This window comes from Salmo salar, chromosome ssa12 (assembly GCF_905237065.1).
Source record: "Salmo salar chromosome ssa12, Ssal_v3.1, whole genome shotgun sequence".
NCBI lineage: Eukaryota > Metazoa > Chordata > Actinopteri > Salmoniformes > Salmonidae > Salmo > Salmo salar.
In genome coordinates this window covers 39,074,865-39,093,497 of record NC_059453.1, presented here as the reverse complement: position 1 = coordinate 39,093,497, position 18,633 = coordinate 39,074,865, and the positions used below count along the sequence as shown (strand labels likewise).

General features: G+C 49.3%; 7 protein-coding genes across 7 annotated transcripts; all 7 read left to right on the top strand.

Annotated features, from left to right (window-relative positions):
- Window positions 1-772: 772 nt before the first annotated feature.
- On the top strand, window positions 773-1,359 carry LOC123725506 (histone H2B). The gene has a single exon (XM_045691357.1). It carries the CDS (start codon window positions 932-934, stop codon window positions 1,304-1,306), a length of 375 nt encoding a protein of 124 aa, XP_045547313.1. The 5' UTR covers window positions 773-931; the 3' UTR covers window positions 1,307-1,359.
- A 606-nt stretch (window positions 1,360-1,965) lies between these two features.
- Window positions 1,966-3,263, top strand: LOC123725483 (histone H1). Its single transcript, XM_045691335.1, has one exon. It carries the CDS (start codon window positions 2,410-2,412, stop codon window positions 3,163-3,165), a length of 756 nt encoding a protein of 251 aa, XP_045547291.1. The 5' UTR covers window positions 1,966-2,409; the 3' UTR covers window positions 3,166-3,263.
- A 492-nt stretch (window positions 3,264-3,755) lies between these two features.
- LOC123725495 (histone H2A) lies at window positions 3,756-4,263 on the top strand. Its single transcript, XM_045691346.1, has one exon. The coding sequence runs from the start codon at window positions 3,815-3,817 to the stop codon at window positions 4,199-4,201; it is 387 nt and encodes a 128-aa protein (XP_045547302.1). The 5' UTR covers window positions 3,756-3,814; the 3' UTR covers window positions 4,202-4,263.
- A 7,338-nt stretch (window positions 4,264-11,601) lies between these two features.
- Window positions 11,602-12,472, top strand: LOC123725501 (histone H2B). Its single transcript, XM_045691352.1, has one exon. The coding sequence runs from the start codon at window positions 12,045-12,047 to the stop codon at window positions 12,417-12,419; it is 375 nt and encodes a 124-aa protein (XP_045547308.1). The 5' UTR covers window positions 11,602-12,044; the 3' UTR covers window positions 12,420-12,472.
- A 191-nt stretch (window positions 12,473-12,663) lies between these two features.
- On the top strand, window positions 12,664-14,387 carry LOC123725486 (histone H1). Its single transcript, XM_045691337.1, has one exon. It carries the CDS (start codon window positions 13,666-13,668, stop codon window positions 14,287-14,289), a length of 624 nt encoding a protein of 207 aa, XP_045547293.1. The 5' UTR covers window positions 12,664-13,665; the 3' UTR covers window positions 14,290-14,387.
- Window positions 14,388-14,818: 431 nt separating this feature from the next.
- Window positions 14,819-15,394, top strand: LOC123725499 (histone H2A-like). The gene is given in 2 exon segments (XM_045691350.1): window positions 14,819-15,184; window positions 15,186-15,394. Coding segments are annotated over 2 exon segments (387 nt in total). The 5' UTR covers window positions 14,819-14,944; the 3' UTR covers window positions 15,333-15,394.
- Window positions 15,395-15,818: 424 nt separating this feature from the next.
- Window positions 15,819-16,229, top strand: LOC123725645 (histone H3). The gene has a single exon (XM_045692114.1). The coding sequence runs from the start codon at window positions 15,819-15,821 to the stop codon at window positions 16,227-16,229; it is 411 nt and encodes a 136-aa protein (XP_045548070.1).
- Window positions 16,230-18,633: the final 2,404 nt, after the last annotated feature.

The window sequence follows — 18,633 nt, the reverse complement described above, 5'->3', positions numbered from 1 at the left end:
GCAGAGGCTCTGAGCTGTCCAATCAAGTCCATTGTTGTTGTCCTTGCGTACGTCATTCATTCACTTGAACTCCGCTAGCGAACACATATACACCATGTCTGGAAGAGGCAAAGGCGGCAAGGGACTGGGAAAAGGAGGCGCCAAGCGTCACCGCAAGGTTCTCCGCGATAACATCCAGGGAATCACCAAGCCCGCTATCCGCCGTCTGGCTCGCCGTGGCGGCGTGAAGCGTATCTCCGGGCTGATCTACGAGGAGACCCGCGGTGTCCTGAAGGTGTTCCTGGAGAACGTGATCCGTGACGCCGTCACCTACACCGAGCACGCCAAGAGGAAGACCGTTACCGCCATGGACGTGGTGTACGCTCTGAAACGCCAGGGACGCACCCTGTACGGTTTCGGCGGTTAAACGCCCTCTTTTCGGAACGTCAACATCCCGACTTGAACCCAAAGGCTCTTTTAAGAGCCACCCACATGCGCTTCAAAAAGGCCAATTCCATTGTCGTAGGAAGATTTATAGAGGTCCCTTATCTAGTAAGAAACTATGAGCCACTCTGAGTGGACAGGGAGTGTTAATGACAGGAGTGTAGAAACGGTGGGATTTAGAGGCACCCGACATAAAGCCACCATGAGTCGGTAGACGTGGCTGGAGCAGAAGGGGATGTCTGACGGTGCAAAGTGGGCCGTAAGGCAATAGCCCTCCCTTTTTGAAACACACAATTCCCCACCATGGAGTAGGGGGAGGTAGGGCGCGCAGGTCTTTGTTAGGGAAGCAAGCCTCTGAGTGGAAGGCTCTGACGCGCGCTCAGCTCCACTGGGCAAATGGCAGGGGCGTGTCCACGGCCGCTGAATTTGCTTAGCTTCCTCTTCATAAGACGGGAAAGCGCCCTCCACCCCCTCATTCGTTTCTGAGAAGCAACGAGACATCAGCATCATGCCCGAGCCAGCAAAGTCCGCGCCCAAGAAGGGCTCCAAGAAAGCCGTCACCAAGACAGCAGGGAAAGGCGGCAAGAAGCGCCGAAAGTCGAGGAAGGAGAGCTACGCCATTTACGTGTACAAAGTGCTGAAGCAGGTCCACCCCGACACCGGCATCTCCTCCAAGGCCATGGGAATCATGAACTCGTTCGTGAACGACATCTTCGAGCGTATCGCCGGAGAGTCCTCTCGCCTGGCCCACTACAACAAGCGTTCCACCATCACCTCCAGGGAGATCCAGACCGCCGTGCGCCTGCTGCTCCCCGGCGAGTTGGCCAAACACGCAGTGTCCGAGGGCACCAAGGCCGTGACCAAGTACACCAGTTCCAAGTAAACAGCCCGTTTGGAGTGCTGTACTAACCCAAAGGCTCTTTTAAGAGCCACCCACCCTGTCAGTGAAAAAAGCAAATCCATCAGGAGCAAATGAATGTGTTCCACTGTATCATTTAGAGTGGGGGGTTGGCGCCTTTTTCGGTGTCTTTGTCTGCAGGACATGTCAAACAGGGGTGACATGAATTCCAGGTGAAAGGTGTTATAAGTGAATAGAAGAAATGGCCCTATAGCCTAATGACGTTGACCTGTAAAGAGGCCCTATCCAGTGGAGGAAGAATATGAATGTGGGATTCCACTAGTGCTCCAATGACTATACAACAGGGAGGAGAAAAATCAAGTAGAGAGAGAGAGAGAGAGATACAGCCCTTGTTCCACTCACTAACTAGAGAGACACTCCCTAGGCCTATATCAGGGCGACCAAGCACATGGGGCGCCAGCCTCCATAGCGCCGGCCGGGCAAACAGACACCAAGACCCACAGACACAAAGACCGGCACGAGTCACGCTGCGGAGTCAGAGAAGAAAAGAAGAGAAAAACACACACACACACACACAGTGCAAGTAAACATGGCGTTGGACAATGTATATATATATATATATATATCTCGTGTGCGTCCTGGACACATGACGAATACAACTTGAAACTTGGAGTACAACACTAGTCTCAGCCAGGCCTCACAAGTGCATGTGTTTTAAGGTCCCCAAAAGAGCTCTCCTTTAAAACACCCAGGACCACATCAGGGGACGCCGAACCATTTGATTGCCTTGCCAGACATCTCGGCTCACTACACAATCAATGGTGCTCGCAATCGGATGCACTTTTAGGCCATTTAGGAGACAAATAGCACAGGAAAACCAGTGCGCACAGCTCCAGCCGACAGTCGAACGGTGAGGTTTTGAGCGAGTTGCAACAAAATGCACGGGGCTTCTGCAGCCCACATGACTTTATTCTGAACGGAGACAAGTCTGCTCACTGGGCCGTTAGCTTTTGGACCAAAAACACGGCTCCGTCGGTGACTTTTGGACCGATATTGGCGACCAGAAAACACAAGTGAAAGAGCATTTGGCCAGCCCGGAGAAGCCGAGCTGGGTGGCTTGAGTCTACATGGTTCTCATGTCGCGTTTAAGGCCAGCCCCTGCACGGTGTGGAGCTTCAATAGCGCAGAGCAGCGTCTACAGCAAACTACTCCTCACAGACTACCGTAAGTGTGTGTGTTTACCGGACCAAGCGAGAGACATGGCAGAAGTCGCACCAGCACCCGCCGCCGCCGCGCCGGCCAAGGCACCCAAGAAGAAGGCAGCAGCCAAGCCCAAGAAAGCGGGACCCAGCGTAGGCGAGCTCATCGTCAAGGCGGTGTCCGCCTCCAAGGAGAGGAGCGGCGTGTCCCTGGCCGCGCTCAAGAAGAGTCTGGCGGCAGGCGGCTACGACGTGGAGAAGAACAACTCCCGTGTCAAGATCGCCGTCAAGAGCCTCGTCACCAAGGGCACCCTGGTCCAGACCAAGGGCACCGGTGCCTCCGGCTCCTTCAAGCTCAACAAGAAAGCCGTCGAGGCAAAAAAGCCCGCCAAGAAAGCCGCAGCCCCCAAAGCAAAGAAGGTGGCCGCCAAGAAGCCCGCCGCGGCGAAGAAGCCCAAGAAGGTAGCAGCCAAGAAGGCCGTCGCCGCAAAGAAGTCCCCCAAGAAGGCCAAGAAGCCCGCTACACCCAAAAAGGCCGCCAAGAGCCCAAAGAAGGTGAAGAAGCCCGCCGCAGCGGCCAAGAAGGCGGCCAAGAGCCCCAAGAAGGCTACCAAGGCAGCGAAGCCCAAAGCCGCCAAGCCCAAGGCAGCCAAGGCCAAGAAGGCAGCCCCCAAGAAGAAGTAAAGCTATTACAAACGGTGTTCTACTCGACACATGTTGTTACCACAAAAGGCTCTTTTAAGAGCCACCCACCTCTTTCCATAAAAGCGCATGTCATTCCATGTACTACTTGTCGTTCACTAGGCTACTTTTACGCACCACATTTTTCCCACTCGGAGAGAGGCATATAATATAATAATAGTGCAGCAGCCTCACCAGTCATTTGTGTATGAGCCATTGTTGTGATGTGTTAGATGTGTTCCATGTCATATTGATCTTCATAATAAGAAGAATACATACTGGAGAGGACAGCAGCACCCTCACTGTGATGTGTTAATCATCATCATCCTAATACTATAGCGTATTGGAAATCGCAGCGAATAGTGCAGCTATCTATGTGTTTCCCATTTGGATGGATGATTTGATTTGTCATAAAGTAACAAAGTCGGAGGGAAACAGAGTAGCCTAGCCCTTCTTTCTCACTCAGCTGCCTGCCTGCGGGCGGGCGGGCGGGCTTAGGGCTGACTGTCTGTCTGTCTGTCCCTCACTCCAATTGGATAAGGCCACACCGGCCCGGTGGCCAATCGCTGCCTCTTGTGGCGAGGTATAAGTAAGGCTCTCGAGGTGCCCAGCGGCTCATTCAGACTTTCTGTGACATACTGAAGCTACCAATATGAGCGGAAGAGGCAAAACCGGAGGCAAGGCCAGGGCCAAGGCAAAGACACGTTCATCCCGTGCCGGACTCCAGTTCCCCGTGGGCCGTGTGCACAGGCTGCTGCGCAAAGGCAACTACGCCGAGCGTGTGGGCGCTGGCGCACCAGTGTACCTGGCCGCCGTGCTCGAGTACCTGACTGCTGAGATCCTGGAGTTGGCCGGCAACGCTGCCCGTGACAACAAGAAGACTCGTATCATCCCCCGTCACCTGCAGCTGGCCGTCCGTAACGACGAGGAGCTGAACAAACTGCTTGGCGGCGTGACCATCGCTCAGGGTGGTGTGCTGCCCAACATCCAGGCAGTGCTGCTCCCCAAGAAGACTGAGAAGGCCGTCAAAGCCAAGTAAAATCGCTACTGCGGCTGCCACTTGACTACTCAACCCCCAAAGGCTCTTTTAAGAGCCAACCACCTAGCTCTGCAAAAGCGCAAAGTGTCCTTTCTATGACTGACTGCCACATATGAAGTATTTGGAGTGTTTGTCACATACACGGCACCATATCATGAGGCCTTAAATGAAGAGTAACACCTAGGCCTCGTTTGTCATAGCAGGCTAGAATTCGGCCGGTGACTATTATTGCGCGTAAAGTGTCGGCCCTAACAAAAGACACCAAGCGCGCCTCGGCGAAGGTGGGGGGTGGGGTTGGATTTTGGGGCGGCACGGAGAGGCCGAGGCTCCCGTCCAATGGGCGTCGGAGGAGGCCTCCCCAACGGGCCAATCAGGGTGGTGTGGAGATGGTGTCCAATCAGCAGACGCCGCTGCCGGCTTTATAAACTTCACATAGGCATTTGGAGGCTATACTCCGACTGTGAAAGAAGGAAGCTAGCTAGCGCCATGGCCAGAACCAAGCAAACCGCTCGCAAATCCACCGGTGGCAAAGCACCCAGGAAGCAGCTCGCCACCAAGGCTGCGCGCAAGAGCGCCCCGGCCACCGGCGGCGTGAAGAAGCCTCACCGTTACAGGCCCGGCACCGTGGCTCTGAGAGAGATCCGTCGTTACCAGAAGTCCACTGAGCTGCTGATCCGCAAACTGCCCTTCCAGCGCCTGGTGAGAGAAATTGCCCAGGACTTCAAGACCGACCTGCGCTTCCAGAGTTCCGCCGTGATGGCCCTGCAGGAGGCTAGCGAGGCTTACCTGGTCGGCCTGTTCGAGGACACCAACCTGTGCGCCATCCACGCCAAGAGGGTGACCATCATGCCCAAGGACATCCAGCTGGCCCGTCGTATTCGCGGAGAGCGCGCTTAAACGATGACCTGATGTCCAAAATCCCCCAAAGGCTCTTTTAAGAGCCACCTCCATATTTCCGTCAAAGGCACAATTGTTCCATATGTACACGCCCCTCTCCAGACCGTATCATAAATAAGAGTTGGTTGTTAACTAAAGGTCACATCGAAAGGAAAAGCTGCTTATAGTATTGCAGCTTCAATATAATGTGACTAGAGTAGAACAGTCAAAGGAGGGGAAAATACAGTGATAGTAATGATATAGGGCAAAAAGTGGCAATAATTGTCACTATGTAGCTAAGAAAAACATTGCTTTGAAAGTCCCATATTGCAGTGGTGCTGAGAGACTCATGCAGAGGGGAAAACTTTCCCGTGGAGCACGGAGGCCATCTAGTGGTTAAACGTGGTTCCCTATTAGTATTTGATCTTCAGGCCAGCGTTTCCCAAACTCTGTCCTCTGCTAGAGTCAGTCAATGACTTTGTGATAATCGCCATTGATTGCAACAAAAAAAGCCGTTTTGATCTGATCATTAGCACGTCAGGGTAAAGCTGTGTGCACCCCATAATTCATGCGACTGACTAAGGTATTGACAGTAAAATGATATCTCTGTCCAACGCAAGTGAATGTATTTCGTGGGATGAAGTCAGATCCCTGATCCCATGAATAATCCCATTAATGACATACCCATCGTTAAGAGAAAAGGTATCAGGACAGCAGGAATCAATAGATGTAATCATCGACGGCTTGCAAAACAGCTGTTCTGAAACAGGACACAAGAAGCTGCAGTGATTGACCTATTATTAGTTGAGCAATTACAGAATTGCAATCACCAGTGCAGGTACGTCCTGATTGCAGCATAGTCTTCATAAGGAAGTAAATGCCTCAGCACATGACAACTTCACAGTGCTAAATATTGGATTCTACTGACTCCCATATTTGTTTGTTGGTTGTTGGGATGCCACTATCTACTAGGCTGCCAAATCCTTTTTTACAGTGTAGATACATCACCTACGCGAAAGAAGATTTGCTTGACAGCTTCAACAAACGATAAGGCCCTAAATACAGGCTGCCAGTTAAATGCAGAAATCACACAGCTAGAACGCAGGACAAAAGAGCTGGGAAAACGACATCAATCCAAAGGGATAATGTACAATAGTCAGACGCATGGCACAGGCAAAAAGTGGAATTCTCTGCGCATGCGTTGCTGTATTCCGCGCGTTTGAATGGACAGCGCGCCTCTGCTGCATCTTCACTCACGAGACAGGTAATAGCGGAGCTCCGTGGTGCTGAAAAGGCCAGCGCCTCTGTAATTGGTCACAGAATCATCCACGTTTTTTCCCAACACTTTCCCTGGTCATTGGTGTAAGATGTAGTCCTAAAGCAAAAGTTGTATAGGCATGTGGACCTTTTTTGGAGCTGGCTACACATAAAGAGAGAAAAGTAGCAATCCCTTTGGAATAAAGTAGTACAATGTAAGTGACCCTCATTTGATACTTGAGAAACATACATTCACATGACGTAGTGTTCCAAATCTGCAGGTGAAGAAAAGGGTTAAGTGAATATGATTTAAGAGCAGTCAAATGAAGTAATAGTGACATAGATTGGAAGAAATGAAATAAGTCATGTGAACATAGCATTGTGGAAAGCAATGACTTTAGAAAGGTGAAGATGATTTCCAGATTAGGTTTGTTGAAAAAGTAACTGTATCATTTGAGGTACTCTACATGGAACCTCTGCCTATTTGATGATCTGTTGTAGTTATTGTAATATTTTTTTGGACCCCATAGGTTGAGGGATGAATGCGCTGTGTGGCCATTGTGAGTAGCACTTTTGATCCAGCAGGTGTCGCGAAAATCCGTCCCTATGTGGCTTGAATGATGAGCGGACGTATTCCTTATAGGCATTGATGAATTGAATTCAGGCAGGTGTTGGCAACATGACTTCTGGTCCAGCAGGTGGCGGTGAAATGCCTCCCTATCTATACGAGTTGACCTATTCCTTTGAGCTCCTAAATGAAGCATAGGGTGTCAATCAACATTGCATCTCGGCTGAACCCTGTTGTGGGCGGTTTTCTTCCCTTAATTGGACATGATTCCGGTGTTGTTCATCTCCTCTTCATTAGTCCTTCTGCATGTCTTGCACTGAGGTGTGTGTTTGTGTTTGAAATCACTGGGCACTTGAATAATGGAACACCGGTTACTTTTATCATGCCGAGCTAGTTTGCATGGCTCATGTCATATGGATATACACCTTTCTATTGTCATGTATGTAGGTCTATGCAGGGGCGAAAATCTGATATCAACTTTGGAGGGGACAATTACATGACATTTTGTCAAGAGCAATTCCTGAGGGGGACACCAAAAGTAGTGGTGTAACACATAGCCTACATTGTAATATGGTCAATGTATATTGAGGAAGCAAAGAAATAAGGTGTTTGCCGTACTCCTAACTACCGGTACCCAAAACTACACAACAGCAATACCATTGCCTTTAACAAATCTTAGTTCAGTCACCAGTTGAAGTTGAGAGTAGGGGGTATCCATGGCATTTTCCAATTATGTTCCTATTTTACAAGTGGAAAAAATGGAGAACCTTTCATAATGTTGCCAAACAAAGACTCAACAAACTTACCTGAGACTCCCTGTCTCTGCCAGTCTGTCCCTGCATATCTGTCCCCAACTCTGCTGTCTGTTTGCCGCCTGCTCTGCCTAATGACATCATTGTGAAACATTTCCATTAGAATTTCATTTCTTTGTTATGAACATTGTATCAACTAGTCTTTGAGATATTAGGCTACTAGGGTTGTTACTATGCGTTTTGGTGTATTGAAAAATAGTCTGATGTCCGTGTTTTATTTTTGTGCCATTTTTGTAGCTGGCTGGCTACACACACAGTGTGTAGGTTATTTACAGTAGGGCTTCGATCTAAAAGGTAGCTAGCAAATGTGAAACGGATTAAAATGACAAGAGTTGACAGCTGTATGAGTTCACCATTTACACATCATATGCTGCAACCTTTTGTAATTTGAATAGTTTGTTTCATATTGGCTGGCTTCCAACAATAGCTGATTTTGCCAAGCTAGCGAGCACCACTTCAGTTTCAGTGGTGTTTGCTCTAATCTTTGCTACCCGGGTTAAATAAAGGTGAAATGAAATAAAGAAATAAAAGTTCCCTTTTGACAATGTAGCTTTTGCAACGACACCATGAAATATATTTAACACAATGGTAGATGAGAGTGTAATTGACTTCAGTTTATCGCTAACCTTTGAATCACTAACTTCCATCATCTGCATGCTGATTCCATTTTTGACGACGCCACATAAATGGAATAGGTACTAGCTAGCTTAATAGTTAATATTTGCGCGATTGGAACTGGCAGTGGATCAAACCATTGTGAGGCAAAGGGCGGGGGGGTCGCAATCTTTTGAAACTTAAAAACGCGCTATTAAGTGTCTATAATCAGCACAATTGCTTTCATTGCGTATAATGAATATTATTGAAATTACATAGTTATGTTTGAGTGATACATTGGGGGGGACAAATCCTATTTTTCCCAGGATTTCCGCCCCTGGGTCTATGCCGGTCTGCCATTGGTTTTGTTAGATTTGTGAGTATTGTGTGGAATGTTGGGACATGGTTAGATCTTACTTGTTAGACATGACTGTGCTGTTGGAGCTAGTAACACAAGCAAGCATTTCCCAACACCCGGAATAACATCTGCTAAACAGGTGTATGTGGCAAATAGATTTGGATTGGATGGGTGATTAGATTAGATAGTATGTCCACTTTATGTGCTGCGGGCTAATTACCAGCAATGTCACTGTGGTCCAAGTGAAACTCCTAGCCTATAGGTGTGAAGTATCTGCACTCTAGCCTATAGAGGAACACAGCTGTTGATAATAGGGGAATGCAAGCAAGCAGTTGAAGGGAACAAGTGACAGAGTCTAACCTGCTGTTGAACACCAGGCCCCAACCAGGTACGCGGACAGAGTATTGTTCACTCCCAGTCCTATGATGTTGCTCTGTGAAGGAGGTTAGCTTCTCAGCGTCCAATTCCTGGCAGCCTTCTCCCTAGTTGATTTGTGATTGTGAGTGATTAGAGAATGTTTGCCTTCGGTATCCAAGGTGTTTGAGAATGTTGAGGACCAGTGTTCCGAGGGGCTGACTGTGACATCATAAAGCGGAATGTAGTTAGTGTGCTGTTTGAGGGATTCCAATTGAGTCCGGTGCGCTCTTCCAGACAGTGCAGTTGTGCTTCGAGTCTGCTCTCTGTGTGGTGACTTGTAAGTGGGTAAGCCTAACCCTTTACCTATTTCTCCTAACCTGCTATGACAAAGTGACTTCATGACAGTAGCTGTATCTCACCTAGTTGAAAGCTTGTCAGTCCTTCTCCTAAAAGGCAACCTGTGTTCCTTGATGTACTAAACCGAGGCCTGGCAGCCAGTAAGTAGAAGTAAGAGACAATTATGGCAACAATAAGTTGTAAGATGAAAGCTAGTCAGATTTGAGATGTTATTAAACTGCAGTGATTGATCATATTGTCTCAGCAGCTCACAGATCACTGCAGCTGTACATAGGCCATTTATAAATAGGCCAAACGACTACCTCTTCCCCTACTGTATTGATATTTTTTATTTTGCTCCTTTGCACCCCAGTATTTCATGTACTGTCAAATCTAGCATTCCAGTGTTTTAATTCGCCACCATGGCCTATTTATTGCCTTTACCTCCCTTATCTCACCTCATTTGCTCACATTGTGTTTGTTTTACTCCATGTGTAACTCTGTGTTGTTATATGTGTGGAAGTGCTTTGCTTTGTCTTGGCCAGGTCGCAGTTTGTAAATGACAACTTGTTCTCAACTTGCCTATCTGGTTAAAGAAAGGTGAAGTCAATTGAAATCCAAAATGTCTCCCTTTTGGAATGACCTGTTGACATGGGCCCTCCTCCTGTGGCGGTCATTTTCTGCAACATCTGAGGCCATCTGGCGGGCATAGTGCTATCTGGCCTATAAATGATCCACCTCATAGCAGTAATTCCATAATAAGACGCTTTGTTATTGGTTTGTGAAGAAAAGCACAATACGATATTTGCACATCCCTCTCGCCTCTGTACACATAGGAACACTAGCCCTTCATTGGGTGGGTGTCTGAGGAATGTGTTACTGCGTTTCACCTTACAGAGGTATCACCACCCTTCCCATCGGAACCTCAGGTCCTCTTGGCTCCCTGACTGTCAGGCTGGATCGTGTCTAGGGAAGAAAAAAGAAGATTGATGTTACATTACATGGCCTTCAATAGCAAAATGACTGATGAGGTGACATGACATGTGCCGTCTTCCCTGTGGCTCAGTTGGTAGAGAACGGTGTTTGCAATGCCAGGGTTGTGGGTTTGATTCCCACGGGGGGCCAGTACCAAAAAAAAAGAAAAAAAAATAGACATTGTATGAAATGTATGCATTCACTCAAATGAGTCAAATGTCTACAATAAAGAAAAAAAAACATGATGGGCCCCTTTGGCTTTATGGCATTCCATGTGTATTTGTTTCCCCGTTGCCTACATCTTCCCCCTTTGGATTTGACGGTGTCTCAATTATGGCATGAAGGTTTTGTGTGTTACTTGTTGCGATTATGTGTGTGGAAGAGTGACCTTCGTTTCTCCTTTCTACTTGGGACCTCTATTTGAGTTCTTTAGGCCTATCTCTAGCCTACTAATTCAGTGTTTTCCAACTCCAGGGGTAGAGTAGCCTATTTTGTTGTAGCCCTGGAGAGGCACAGCTGATTCAACTACTTATCACCTTGTCCTCAATGAGTTGAATCAGGTGCAGCAACAACAACAACAACAACAACAATGTGAGGAGTCGGACACAGAGTACTAGTTGATCCCTCAGTTGTCACAGTTTGGCTTTGTTCTATCAGTATTTGACTGATGTTAGTTGCTTTCATTTGTTCTCGGTTCCTCCCTCGTTCCCTAGAACGAGCACCCTCCCCTTTGCAACAGAGGCCAGGCGAAAGCGCGCGCTTTCTGTGCCACTGGCTTCAATCAGGTCCACCAAATGCACATAATAAGCGCACCACGCACCCCGGCGTACGTCATTCATTCACTTGAACTCCGCTAGCGAACACATATACACCATGTCTGGAAGAGGCAAAGGCGGCAAGGGACTGGGAAAAGGAGGCGCCAAGCGTCACCGCAAGGTTCTCCGCGATAACATCCAGGGAATCACCAAGCCCGCTATCCGCCGTCTGGCTCGCCGTGGCGGCGTGAAGCGTATCTCCGGGCTGATCTACGAGGAGACCCGCGGTGTCCTGAAGGTGTTCCTGGAGAACGTGATCCGTGACGCCGTCACCTACACCGAGCACGCCAAGAGGAAGACCGTTACCGCCATGGACGTGGTGTACGCTCTGAAACGCCAGGGACGCACCCTGTACGGTTTCGGCGGTTAAACGCCCTCTTTTCGGAACGTCAACATCCCGACTTGAACCCAAAGGCTCTTTTAAGAGCCACCCACATGCGCTTCAAAAAGGCCAATTCCATTGTCGTAGGAAGATTTATAGAGGTCCCTTATCTAGTAAGAAACTATGAGCCACTCTGAGTGGACAGGGAGTGTTAATGACAGGAGTGTAGAAACGGTGGGATTTAGAGGCACCCGACATAAAGCCACCATGAGTCGGTAGACGTGGCTGGAGCAGAAGGGGATGTCTGACGGTGCAAAGTGGGCCGTAAGGCAATAGCCCTCCCTTTTTGAAACACACAATTCCCCACCATGGAGTAGGGGGAGGTAGGGCGCGCAGGTCTTTGTTAGGGAAGCAAGCCTCTGAGTGGAAGGCTCTGACGCGCGCTCAGCTCCACTGGGCAAATGGCAGGGGCGTGTCCACGGCCGCTGAATTTGCTTAGCTTCCTCTTCATAAGACGGGAAAGCGCCCTCCACCCCCTCATTCGTTTCTGAGAAGCAACGAGACATCAGCATCATGCCCGAGCCAGCAAAGTCCGCGCCCAAGAAGGGCTCCAAGAAAGCCGTCACCAAGACAGCAGGGAAAGGCGGCAAGAAGCGCCGAAAGTCGAGGAAGGAGAGCTACGCCATTTACGTGTACAAAGTGCTGAAGCAGGTCCACCCCGACACCGGCATCTCCTCCAAGGCCATGGGAATCATGAACTCGTTCGTGAACGACATCTTCGAGCGTATCGCCGGAGAGTCCTCTCGCCTGGCCCACTACAACAAGCGTTCCACCATCACCTCCAGGGAGATCCAGACCGCCGTGCGCCTGCTGCTCCCCGGCGAGTTGGCCAAACACGCAGTGTCCGAGGGCACCAAGGCCGTGACCAAGTACACCAGTTCCAAGTAAACAGCCCGTTTGGAGTGCTGTACTAACCCAAAGGCTCTTTTAAGAGCCACCCACCCTGTCAGTGAAAAAAGCAAATCCATCAGGAGCAAATGAATGTGTTCCACTGTATCATTTAGAGTGGGGGGGGTTGGCGCCTTTTTCGGTGTCTTTGTCTGCAGGACATGTCAAACAGGGGTGACATGAATTCCAGGTGAAAGGTGTTATTGTGGAATAAGTGAATAGAAGAAATGGCCCTATAGCCTAATGACGTTGACCTGTAAAGAGGCCCTATCCAGTGGAGGAAGAATATGAATGTGGGATTCCACTAGTGCTCCAATGACTATACAACAGGGAGGAGAAAAATCAAGTAGAGAGAGAGAGAGAGAGATACAGCCCTTGTTCCACTCACTAACTAGAGAGACACTCCCTAGGCCTATATCAGGGCGACCAAGCACATGGGGCGCCAGCCTCCATAGCGCCGGCCGGGCAAACAGACACCAAGACCCACAGACACAAAGACCGGCACGAGTCACGCTGCGGAGTCAGAGAAGAAAAGAAGAGAAAAACACACACACACACACACAGTGCAAGTAAACATGGCGTTGGACAATGTATATATATATATATATATATCTCGTGTGCGTCCTGGACACATGACGAATACAACTTGAAACTTGGAGTACAACACTAGTCTCAGCCAGGCCTCACAAGTGCATGTGTTTTAAGGTCCCCAAAAGAGCTCTCCTTTAAAACACCCAGGACCACATCAGGGGACGCCGAACCATTTGATTGCCTTGCCAGACATCTCGGCTCACTACACAATCAATGGTGCTCGCAATCGGATGCACTTTTAGGCCATTTAGGAGACAAATAGCACAGGAAAACCAGTGCGCACAGCTCCAGCCGACAGTCGAACGGTGAGGTTTTGAGCGAGTTGCAACAAAATGCACGGGGCTTCTGCAGCCCACATGACTTTATTCTGAACGGAGACAAGTCTGCTCACTGGGCCGTTAGCTTTTGGACCAAAAACACGGCTCCGTCGGTGACTTTTGGACCGATATTGGCGACCAGAAAACACAAGTGAAAGAGCATTTGGCCAGCCCGGAGAAGCCGAGCTGGGTGGCTTGAGTCTACATGGTTCTCATGTCGCGTTTAAGGCCAGCCCCCTGCACGGTGTGGAGCTTCAATAGCGCAGAGCAGCGTCTACAGCAAACTACTCCTCACAGACTACCGTAAGTGTGTGTGTTTACCGGACCAAGCGAGAGACATGGCAGAAGTCGCACCAGCACCCGCCGCCGCCGCGCCGGCCAAGGCACCCAAGAAGAAGGCAGCAGCCAAGCCCAAGAAAGCGGGACCCAGCGTAGGCGAGCTCATCGTCAAGGCGGTGTCCGCCTCCAAGGAGAGGAGCGGCGTGTCCCTGGCCGCGCTCAAGAAGAGTCTGGCGGCAGGCGGCTACGACGTGGAGAAGAACAACTCCCGTGTCAAGATCGCCGTCAAGAGCCTCGTCACCAAGGGCACCCTGGTCCAGACCAAGGGCACCGGTGCCTCCGGCTCCTTCAAGCTCAACAAGAAAGCCGTCGAGGCAAAAAAGCCCGCCAAGAAAGCCGCAGCCCCCAAAGCAAAGAAGGTGGCCGCCAAGAAGCCCGCCGCGGCGAAGAAGCCCAAGAAGGTAGCAGCCAAGAAGGCCGTCGCCGCAAAGAAGTCCCCCAAGAAGGCCAAGAAGCCCGCTACACCCAAAAAGGCCGCCAAGAGCCCAAAGAAGGTGAAGAAGCCCGCCGCAGCGGCCAAGAAGGCGGCCAAGAGCCCCAAGAAGGCTACCAAGGCAGCGAAGCCCAAAGCCGCCAAGCCCAAGGCAGCCAAGGCCAAGAAGGCAGCCCCCAAGAAGAAGTAAAGCTATTACAAACGGTGTTCTACTCGACACATGTTGTTACCACAAAAGGCTCTTTTAAGAGCCACCCACCTCTTTCCATAAAAGCGCATGTCATTCCATGTACTACTTGTCGTTCACTAGGCTACTTTTACGCACCACATTTTTCCCACTCGGGGAGAGGCATATAATATAATAATAGTGCAGCAGCCTCACCAGTCATTTGTGTATGAGCCATTGTTGTGATGTGTTAGATGTGTTCCATGTCATATTGATCTTCATAATAAGAAGAATACATACTGGAGAGGACAGCAGCACCCTCACTGTGATGTGTTAATCATCATTCATCCTAATACTATAGCGTATTGGAAATCGCAGCGAATAGTGCAGCTATCTATGTGTTTCCCATTTGGATGAGTTGAGTGATTTGATTTGTCATAAAGTAACAAAGTCGGAGGGAAACAGAGTAGCCTAGCCCTTCTTTCTCACTCAGCTGCCTGCCTGCGGGCGGGCGGGCGGGCTTAGGGCTGACTGTCTGTCTGTCTGTCCCTCACTCCAATTGGATAAGGCCACACCGGCCCGGTGGCCAATCGCTGCCTCTTGTGGCGAGGTATAAGTAAGGCTCTCGAGGTGCCCAGCGGCTCATTCAGACTTTCTGTGACATACTGAAGCTACCAATATGAGCGGAAGAGGCAAAACCGGAGGCAAGGCCAGGGCCAAGGCAAAGACACGTTCATCCCGTGCCGGACTCCAGTTCCCCGTGGGCCGTGTGCACAGGCTGCTGCGCAAAGGCAACTACGCCGAGCGTGTGGGCGCTGGCGCACCAGTGTACCTGGCCGCCGTGCTCGAGTACCTGACTGCTGAGATCCTGGAGTTGGCCGGCAACGCTGCCCGTGACAACAAGAAGACTCGTATCATCCCCCCGTCACCTGCAGCTGGCCGTCCGTAACGACGAGGAGCTGAACAAACTGCTTGGCGGCGTGACCATCGCTCAGGGTGGTGTGCTGCCCAACATCCAGGCAGTGCTGCTCCCCAAGAAGACTGAGAAGGCCGTCAAAGCCAAGTAAAATCGCTACTGCGGCTGCCACTTGACTACTCAACCCCCAAAGGCTCTTTTAAGAGCCAACCACCTAGCTCTGCAAAAGCGCAAAGTGTCCTTTCTATGACTGACTGCCACATATGAAGTATTTGGAGTGTTTGTCACATACACGGCACCATATCATGAGGCCTTAAATGAAGAGTAACACCTAGGCCTCGTTTGTCATAGCAGGCTAGAATTCGGCCGGTGACTATTATTGCGCGTAAAGTGTCGGCCCTAACAAAAGACACCAAGCGCGCCTCGGCGAGGGTGGGGGGGGGGGTGTGATTTTGGGGCGGCACGGAGAGGCCGAGGCTCCCGTCCAATGGGCGTCGGAGGAGGCCTCCCCAACGGGCCAATCAGGGTGGTGTGGAGATGGTGTCCAATCAGCAGACGCCGCTGCCGGCTTTATAAACTTCACATAGGCATTTGGAGGCTATACTCCGACTGTGAAAGAAGGAAGCTAGCTAGCGCCATGGCCAGAACCAAGCAAACCGCTCGCAAATCCACCGGTGGCAAAGCACCCAGGAAGCAGCTCGCCACCAAGGCTGCGCGCAAGAGCGCCCCGGCCACCGGCGGCGTGAAGAAGCCTCACCGTTACAGGCCCGGCACCGTGGCTCTGAGAGAGATCCGTCGTTACCAGAAGTCCACTGAGCTGCTGATCCGCAAACTGCCCTTCCAGCGCCTGGTGAGAGAAATTGCCCAGGACTTCAAGACCGACCTGCGCTTCCAGAGTTCCGCCGTGATGGCCCTGCAGGAGGCTAGCGAGGCTTACCTGGTCGGCCTGTTCGAGGACACCAACCTGTGCGCCATCCACGCCAAGAGGGTGACCATCATGCCCAAGGACATCCAGCTGGCCCGTCGTATTCGCGGAGAGCGCGCTTAAACGATGACCTGATGTCCAAAATCCCCCAAAGGCTCTTTTAAGAGCCACCTCCATATTTCCGTCAAAGGCACAATTGTTCCATATGTACACGCCCCTCTCCAGACCGTATCATAAATAAGAGTTGGTTGTTAACTAAAGGTCACATCGAAAGGAAAAGCTGCTTATAGTATTGCAGCTTCAATATAATGTGACTAGAGTAGAACAGTCAAAGGAGGGGAAAATACAGTGATAGTAATGATATAGGGCAAAAAGTGGCAATAATTGTCACTATGTAGCTAAGAAAAACATTGCTTTGAAAGTCCCATATTGCAGTGGTGCTGAGAGACTCATGCAGAGGGGAAAACTTTCCCGTGGAGCACGGAGGCCATCTAGTGGTTAAACGTGGTTCCCTATTAGTATTTGATCTTCAGGCCAGCGTTTCCCAAACTCTGTCCTCTGCTAGAGTCATTCAATGACTTTGTGATAATCGCCATTGATTGCAACAAAAAAAGCCGTTTTGATCTGATCATTAGCACGTCAGGGTAAAGCTGTGTGCACCCCATAATTCATGCGACTGACTAAGGTATTGACAGTAAAATGATATCTCTGTCCAACGCAAGTGAATGTATTTCGTGGGATGAAGTCAGATCCCTGATCCCATGAATAATCCCATTAATGACATACCCATCGTTAAGAGAAAAGGTATCAGGACAGCAGGAATCAATAGATGTAATCATCGACGGCTTGCAAAACAGCTGTTCTGAAACAGGACACAAGAAGCTGCAGTGATTGACCTATTATTAGTTGAGCAATTACAGAATTGCAATCACCAGTGCAGGTACGTCCTGATTGCAGCATAGTCTTCATAAGGAAGTAAATGCCTCAGCACATGACAACTTCACAGTGCTAAATATTGGATTCTACTGACTCCCATATTTGTTTGTTGGTTGTTGGGATGCCACTATCTACTAGGCTGCCAAATCCTTTTTTACAGTGTAGATACATCACCTACGCGAAAGAAGATTTGCTTGACAGCTTCAACAAACGATAAGGCCCTAAATACAGGCTGCCAGTTAAATGCAGAAATCACACAGCTAGAACGCAGGACAAAAGAGCTGGGAAAACGACATCAATCCAAAGGGATAATGTACAATAGTCAGACGCATGGCACAGGCAAAAAGTGGAATTCTCTGCGCATGCGTTGCTGTATTCCGCGCGTTTGAATGGACAGCGCGCCTCTGCTGCATCTTCACTCACGAGACAGGTAATAGCGGAGCTCCGTGGTGCTGAAAAGGCCAGCGCCTCTGTAATTGGTCACAGAATCATCCACGTTTTTTCCCAACACTTTCCCTGGTCATTGGTGTAAGATGTAGTCCTAAAGCAAAAGTTGTATAGGCATGTGGACCTTTTTTGGAGCTGGCTACAGATAAAGAGAGAAAAGTAGCAATCCCTTTGGAATAAAGTAGTACAATGTAAGTGACCCTCATTTGATACTTGAGAAACATACATTCACATGACGTAGTGTTCCAAATCTGCAGGTGAAGAAAAGGGTTAAGTGAATATGATTTAAGAGCAGTCAAATGAAGTAATAGTGACATAGATTGGAAGAAATGAAATAAGTCATGTGAGCATAGCATTGTGGAAAGCAATGACTTTAGAAAGGTGAAGATGATTTCCAGATTAGGTTTGTTGAAAAAGTAACTGTATCATTTGAGGTACTCTACATGGAACCTCTGCCTATTTGATGATCTGTTGTAGTTATTGTAATATGTTTTTTTGGACCCCATAGGTTGAGGGATGAATGCGCTGTGTGGCCATTGTGAGTAGCACTTTTGATCCAGCAGGTGTCGCGAAAATCCGTCCCTATGTGGCTTGAATGATGAGCGGACGTATTCCTTATAGGCATTGATGAATTGAATTCAGGCAGGTGTTGGCAACATGACTTCTGGTCCAGCAGGTGGCGGTGAAATGCCTCCCTATCTATACGAGTTGACCTATTCCTTTGAGCTCCTAAATGAAGCATAGGGTGTCAATCAACATTGCATCTCGGCTGAACCCTGTTGTGGGCGGTTTTCTTCCCTTAATTGGACATGATTCCGGTGTTGTTCATCTCCTCTTCATTAGTCCTTCTGCATGTCTTGCACTGAGGTGTGTGTTTGTGTTTGAAATCACTGGGCACTTGAATAATGGAACACCGGTTACTTTTATCATGCCGAGCTAGTTTGCATGGCTCATGTCATATGGATATACACCTTTCTATTGTCATGTATGTAGGTCTATGCAGGGGCGAAAATCTGATATCCACTTTGGAGGGGACAATTACATGACATTTTGTCAAGAGCAATTCCTGAGGGGGACACCAAAAGTAGTGGTGTAACACATAGCCTACATTGTAATATGGTCAATGTATATTGAGGAAGCAAAG